The sequence below is a fragment of the Nannospalax galili genome, unplaced genomic scaffold, assembly GCF_000622305.1.
Source record: "Nannospalax galili isolate Female #2095 unplaced genomic scaffold, S.galili_v1.0 scaffold1688, whole genome shotgun sequence".
In the NCBI taxonomy this organism is placed as follows: Eukaryota; Metazoa; Chordata; class Mammalia; order Rodentia; family Spalacidae; genus Nannospalax; species Nannospalax galili.
In genome coordinates, this window is record NW_008358621.1 from 797,945 (window position 1) to 805,399 (window position 7,455).

Genomic DNA, 7,455 nt, shown 5'->3' on the forward strand with positions numbered 1-7,455 from the left:
TTGCAGATGTACATCTGGGCTTGAGCATGTTTGAAGATGTCTGTGATAAGGCATGTTTTGGTGCTTGTATAGCATGCTATGTGAAGCTGGGTATGCTCATGTGGCATGTCTGCATGTGACTGTGCATATGGCTATATGTGTCAGACTGTGGGAGTGTATGTTTGCATGACCATGCATGTGAATATGTGTGCATGGGGAGCATACCTCTGCATGTATGTCTGAACAGGATATACCCATGTGTATAGGAACCTTTACAGCAGGGCTCTGGTGACCCCCTGACCCAGCACATGTTCCCATCTCAACTCAGGACACACATGCTCTTGATAAAAGATTTGAGAGCGGCAGCATGGCTGGGCCCGGGGCAGGCGTTAGTCACACCCGGAGCCCTGAGCCTGTGCCCTGCTCCAGGGCGCCTGACCAATTCGGAAATAAAATTAACCCCAAAGTCAGCATGGGATGGTGGGGGAGGGGGATCAAAAGGGAAGGGGCCCAAGAGGCCAGAAGGGAGAGGCAGTTACCCTCCTTCTCCTTCCTCAGCCCTCCCTTCCTCTCCCAATCCCCTGTTGCTCCCAATCCCTGTCTTGGACCCGTTCTCCAGCCCACACAGACCCCACTCACTGAAACTTAGTTTGAGCTAGAAGTGAGCTCCTCTGCCACCAGGTGTCTCAGGACAAGCTATACACTCACCTCTGAGTCTCAGCTTCCCATCTGCACAATGAGGCTGAGTATTTAGACACATCATCTCAGGTTTTCCATCAGGCCTCCTTCACTATTGACATTCTGGGGCAGGCCAGGGACATGTCACGTTCCCATTAACCACTTGCCCACATTCCCCAGGCCACTGAGCACACAAGTGGCTGGGCTCCCTAATGAACAGAGAGTCATGCATCCTGAACTTTCCCTGTGTGTGTCCTGATCTACCTGCTGCCTCCCATCCTATGCTTGAATCTAGCCCCCAGAGCACTGGGTAAAATGTGCACACCCTATTCATGCAACTCTCAAAGTTACTGGTCCCCAGCTTGTAGGTGCAAAACTCAGGTTCAGAGGCACAGTAGCTTTCCCAAGGTCTCTCAGCAGGGAAATGGTGACCAGAGCCTCCCAATTTCAAACCACAGGTGAACCAGACTTATATAAAACACTTGGCAGAGATTTAAAGAGACACTCCTATATGCAGACTTGTGTTCCAGATGGGCACATGGACACACAGACCTAAATATGAGTCCTACTGAGCATGTGCACACTGAGTCAAGGTACAACTATGCCAGGTGTGTGTATGAAGGGAGGAGCCATGACTGTTTATTGAGCATCTACTATGCTATCGGCATTCTGTCCACACAGTTCCCCAGAGCTGTGTGCGTGGTTATTAGAGCCTCTAATTGCACTCTACAGAAATGGTATTTAGAGGTTACTTGCCCAAGGTATCAAGGGATGGGTAGCTATGCCTGCACCCCAGCCCTCAAGGGCCACTTCCAGGTGTACTTAGAACATATACATGACCCAACGCATAGGCAGGAGAGCTGTTCTCATCTCCTAGGGCCTGTCACCTTCCCAGGGACACCTTCACACTTCCCTTTCCTGCTCCAGCATGTCCATCCATCTGCCCATCTCTCCCTGTCCCTGGAGGGGTGGGGGCAGGGGGCCAGGGACGGGGCACATGGTAGATTAATATGGCCCTGGTGTTCCCAGAGGCCAGGGCCACTCTAATGATGGGGCTGATAGAACGCAGAAGTGTGAAAAGAATTTTAATAGATCTGACAAGTCTAATAAGGATTTGTGTCTAGAAGGGTCCTCCTCTGGGGCCGCGGGCTGACGAGGCACTGACGGCTGAGATTTGTTTACTGGTTGGCATCGCCGGCCCATCTCCTGCCAACTCTTGATTAATCTAATTGGAGACGTTCAGAGCCCAGGCAGGGCGTGAGGCAGTGGAAGGGAGAACATAGAGGGACAGAAGGACAGGAGGGCTGATGACAGATGCCCTAATGGGAAATGTTGCCACCCTGCCTTCTCTCTGGCCCTTTGGCTCTACCCTGGATCCTTGGGTGCCCCAGAGTTGGCAGGGGTGGCTAGAGAGTTTGGTAACCTAGTACTTTCTTGGCTGCCTCAAGGAAGGACTGGGAAAGCTCCTATTGTGTGCTGAGTGGTGGTGGGTACTCCAGGGAGAGTAGGTAGAGGCGTCAAACCATTCTTTCTTTTTATTTTCTTTTTGTGTGGGTATGTATATGTATGCATGTGTGCAGATGTGTGCAGGTGCATGTGGAGGTCAGAGGTCAAGCTCAGGCGTCATCCTCAGATGTCTACTTTTTAAAACTTTTTATTTTGTGTATATGAGTATTAGGCCTGCATGTATATAAGTACTTGCACCTGTGTTGTGCAGTGCCCTCAAAGGTCAGAAGAGGGTGTCAGATCCCCTGGAACTGAAGTTATGGATGGTTGTTAGCTGCCTTGCGGGTGCTGGGAATTGAACCCCAGTCCTCTGCAAAGAGCAGCCAGAGTTCCTAACTACTGAGCCACTTTTCCAATCCCATTCACTTTTTTTTTTTTGAGATGTCATCTCTCAATGGTCAGGAACTCACCCATTAGGCCGGTGAGCCCCAGAGACCCCCTGTCTCCACCTCCCCGGTGCTGGGGTTATAAGTGCTGCCATGTCTGTTTTTTAATGTGGGTTCTAGGGCTCAAACGCAGGTCCTTACATTTGCTCAGCAAGTACTTTGCTAACTGAGCCATCTCCCCAACCCCAAGGGCACCCGTTCAGGCTCCTCCAGATCACATGCTAAGTATGACTCAGAACCGGTAACTGCTGTGCCTCAGTTTCCACCTTTGTCAAGTGGGAACAGTCCAGCATGAGGCACAGGACTCGTGTCCCCCTAGTACACAGGACATGCCAGCTAAGCGCGGACTTTGCCTTTTCAGTTCTCATTGCTTAGCAACGGCATCAAGCCCACTGTAGGAACAGCTGCAGAGGTGGTGTCGGGTCAGCATGGTATGGGCTAGAGCAAGGTAGGATGCAGTCTTCTGGGACTCGGGAAAGGTCACCTGAGGTGGCATGTGCCCTTAGTAGACCATGGCATCGCCTAGAGTAGAAATGGGATGATGTGGGTATTGGGGGGGGGGGTGAAAAGTGCCTCACAGAGTCTTGAGGGCTGCTTATACACCAGGGATAGTCCCAGGGGTTGCTGTTGAGGCCTTTGTCACCCGGCACCCAGCTGCCTGACTTTGAAAGCACAGGGGTCAGCTAGTTTCAGTGATGCATTCTCTCAAGTCTTCAGCTCTCCCTTCTGTCAAACAGGGACAGGGAATAGACATGCTACCTCCTTGTGAAACTGAGGTGAGACGGACAGACACCGTGAGTACATGGCTGGGAACAGAATGGCATATCTGGCTCTCTGCAGCTGCCATTTCTGTCCAGCCTGTGCCTGTCACCCCTCTAAGAGGGTGGCTTATTGGTTTTTGCACCCTGGTACTTAAGGAGGAGAGGCAGTATGGTTAGAGCTGCAGGGTCTTCCCAAGGCTAGAGCTGGCTAGGAATCCCACACTCCCTACCCACAGCTGGGCAGAACTGGCCACAGCTGCCTCTGTTCTACCAGTGACATCAGGGGAGGCCCAGGCAACCCAGGAGCTCAGCACAGGACTCCTTCCATTACTCACCTTGAACCTGGTAAGCTAAGATGCACAGAAGGCCCACACTCCAGAGACCCCAGGGCATTTGCACATCTTTCGAAGTCTAGGGGACCTTGCCCCGAGCCCTCTGTGACCTACATGTTTGAGGACACTGTTCCCTCCTCGTTTCGCAGATGGACAAACAGACCTAGAAGAGACTAGTTTTCTCAAAGCTACATGACAGAAGTGGCCTCCTCCTTGGCAGCCCTTCCTTTCATGCCTTCATTAAAAGTCACACCTGCGCTGGGCCCAAACTCACAATGCCACACTTGGCCTTCATGACCATTTTTGTGCATTCTCTCAAGGCTCTCCCCCCATCCCAACCTCCTGCTGTTAGTCCTCACATACAGATGAGAAAACTGAGGCTGAGGTGGTGTGCCCCAGATCACATACTCAGAGTTGACAGGCGCAGGATTTGAATGTAGGTCACTGGAATCCCCATGTGATGCAACTCACATGTTGATATTGTCCTGGCCTCCCTGGTTTGGCTATCAGTCCACGTCTATCACCTCCTGGCTCTACCCCCTACCTTAGGGCTAACAACCAAAAAATGAAAGGTTCGGTTCCCACCCCCTACCTTAGGCAGGAGGCTCCAAGCTTGGGGAAGCCCTGGCAGGCAGGTGACAGAGGGAACACTGACCAGACTTCTTGTGGCTCCTCACACAGAGCTTTTTGTATCTTCCCCTCTGTGTCCTGGGTGGGTGGGGAATGGGTTGGCTACAGCCACAAAGCCTCACCTGGAAGACAGCATCCTGATCTCAGGAGGCCTCAGCCATGTGTCTGTCAAGTGACTTGGTTAGGACGATTTCTGCTATAACGTCAGGCAGGGCAGAACTCATAGGCCTGCGGGCCAGCAATTGCAGCTGCCCCTGACAGATAGGTGCCTAGGACCCTCCCGGTGAGCTCTCCTGTTCACTGTATCTGTGTGTACATGGGTACATGGTCATTCCTAGTGTACATCTGCTCACATGGCTCACGCGTGTATGTGTAGCACTTGGGCATGTACAGGTATTGCTCCATGTGAACATTCAGGCTGTGCTTCATAGAGATGCTGGTTTCCTCTGATCTCAGAGCTCTCTCTCTCTCTCTCTCTCTCTCTCTCTCTCTCTCTCTCTCACACACACACACACACACACACACACACAATGTGCATCACTCACGTGCACACTTCATACTTCACCCAACACTGACCAGAGCTGACAGGCTCAGCCCCCACTCTTCCTCCAGTGACCTCTTGGCTTACCTACAAAGGCCACTTTGGCTCTTGGGAAGGGGTCCTGCTGTGCCTCATCCATGAGCTGCACTCAGGGTCTAGAGAAGGTAGGACTGCATGATCAGTGTTACCTAGACTTAGTCAGCAGGATTCACCAGCCTCCCCAGGGCCTGGGTATGCAGAGGGCTTGCTAGAAGGGGGTTTCAGTTCTCCACTGAGTACTGTGGGGTGTTTGTCTGTACTTTTCTGAAGAACCAATGAGAGACCTAGGTAAATAATAAAGTTGGGGCTGAAGAGATGGCTCAGCAGTTAAGATCACTGACTGCTCTTCCAGAGGACCGGGGTTCCATTCTCAGAACCTACATGGCAGCTAACAACCAACTGTAACTCCAGTTCCAGGGGATCTAATGCCTTCTTCTGACCTCCGAGGGCATTGCACAACATGGGTGCACTTACATACATGCAGGCCTAACACTCATACACATACAATGAAAATAATAAATAAAATATTTTAAAAATTAATTAAATAAAAAATAATGTTAAGGAAATATTTGCTGACTGGTTTAGAGAAGAGGTGAGAGAGAGTCATGAAAAGATGGATAGAAAAAAGCAAAGAAGGGTTAGGAAGAATGGAAGGTGTTCTAATTCCATGTCTGTTGCTCTGACAGATACTCTGACCAAAAGCAATTTAGGGGAAGAAAGAGTTTATTTGGCTTACAACTCCAGGCAGCCCATGATTACAGGAAATCAAGTCAGGAACTTGAGCATCACATCCACAGTCAAGAGCAGACAGGAACAAATGCATCTGTGCTGTCTTCTTGCTTGTGCTCAACTAGCTTTCTTCACTCAGACAGTTCAGGGTCCCCTGCTCATGGAATGATTCTGCCCACAGTGGGCAATTAACAATCAATTAACAATCAAGACAATCCCCCACAGACATGCCCACAGGCCAGCCTGACCAAGACAATTCCTCAACTGAGAATCTCTCCTCAGATAATCTAGATTATGTCAAGTTGACAATAAAAACTGGGATAGAGGAAAAGATGGTCAGAAGGACAGACGGATGGATGGATGGATGGATGGATGGATGGATGGATGGATGGATGGGGTGGATGGATGGATGGGTGGATGGGTGGATGGATGGATGGATGGGTGGATGGGTGGATGGATGGATAAACACATAGATGGACAGATGAGCAGAAAGATGGAAGAATGGAGAGATGGAACAAATGGACAGATAGAATGATGGATGAATGGAAGAATGTGTCGATAGATAAGATGGATGGATAAACAGTTGGACAGATAGGAAGAAGATGGATGGACAGAAGGATGGATAGAAGGAAGGATGAATTGCTGGATGGAAGAATGGATAGATAGGTAGGATGGACAGGAGAGCTGATAAATAGATGGACAGATGGATATATGGAAGAATGGATGGATGAATGCACATAGATAAAGGGATGGAAGGATGGATGTATGGAAGAATGCATAGGTAGGTAAGATGGATGGATAAACATGAGTATGTTTATAGATGAAGAATGGATAGATGGATGGGAGAGTTGATGAATAAGTGGACAGATGGATGGAGGGATAGGTAGACAGAAGAATGGAGGTTAAACAAAAGATAACATAAAAAAAACATCAATTTCTAGGAATTTCTTTCTCTTCCCAGCTGCTGTTGATTACCTGGCCAAAAACGTGAGCCTGTCCACACAGCGCCGCATGAAGCTTGGGGAGCACTCCGCCGTGCTGGGACTCCTGCCTGTGGAAACGGGCCAGGCTTACTAGGGCCCGAGGGACGACTTTTCCTAGCCCATACCCCATCCCAGCCCTTTCTGACCCCTGAGCCTCCCCACCTCAGTTCCTTCATCCCCCTGGGGTCGCAGGAGGCCAAGAAAGGAGTCCCTTTCCTTCTCACCGGCAGCCCTCTGGAGATGGATAACCAGTGTGTCATTCACCAGTGTCTGGGGACCCAGAGTGGCCCTTTGCAGTCGTCCCCTCCCTCTGTTCCCAGAAGGGATCCTAGCCAGCCTGACATGCTCCACAGCTCAAGTTGCTGTGGCTTCAGTTCTATCTCCACATGGAGACTGAGGCTCAACCTGAACCCAGCACCTTGGCACCCAGAGGAGGATGGTGCCCAAGACAAGGTACTCAAGCCCTTGGCCTCTGAGTCCTGGGTGCCCTGCAGGTGATGCTCACAGTGTCCTCAGCTACAGGACTGGGAGCTGTGTGAGGTGGGTCTCTGGCTCAGCACCAGAACCACAGCCCCTTCCACTGGACACCAGGACTCTATCAGAGAGGGCGCCACCTAGGAGTTCAGAACACTCCAGGATCATCCCCACACACCCCTGCTGGGCTTCAGGGGACCTATCAGAAGTGGGGGACAACATAGGAGACTAGGAAGGGACTCTACCAGGGAGTGGAGCACATGGAGGTGAAACTTGTCAGCCATAAGGCATCCCAGAGTACCTGGCCCCAGCTCCAGCACCAGGAGAGCCAGAACTCCCAAGCTACAGCCTCATTTCAAGTTTGTGTGCTGCAGTAAGGGCTGGGGCACCTGCAGAACTTGTCAGTTCCCTCTGTGA

At 50.8% G+C, this 7,455-nt stretch overlaps 1 protein-coding gene across 3 annotated transcripts in view; it reads left to right on the forward strand.

Annotated features, from left to right (window-relative positions):
- The window catches only part of Pax7 (paired box 7), a 103,731-nt gene extending 96,959 nt beyond the window's left edge, over window positions 1-6,772 (forward strand). For 2 of the 3 annotated variants that reach the window (XM_008821810.1, XM_008821811.1), the window contains one exon: window positions 6,543-6,658. In XM_008821810.1, coding sequence (XP_008820032.1) covers window positions 6,543-6,658 — 116 coding nt within the window. Of the gene's footprint in view, window positions 1-6,542 lie in introns of all 3 variants that reach the window. The other variant, XM_008821809.1, reaches the window with a different exon arrangement.
- The last annotated feature ends 683 nt before the right edge of the window (window positions 6,773-7,455 follow it).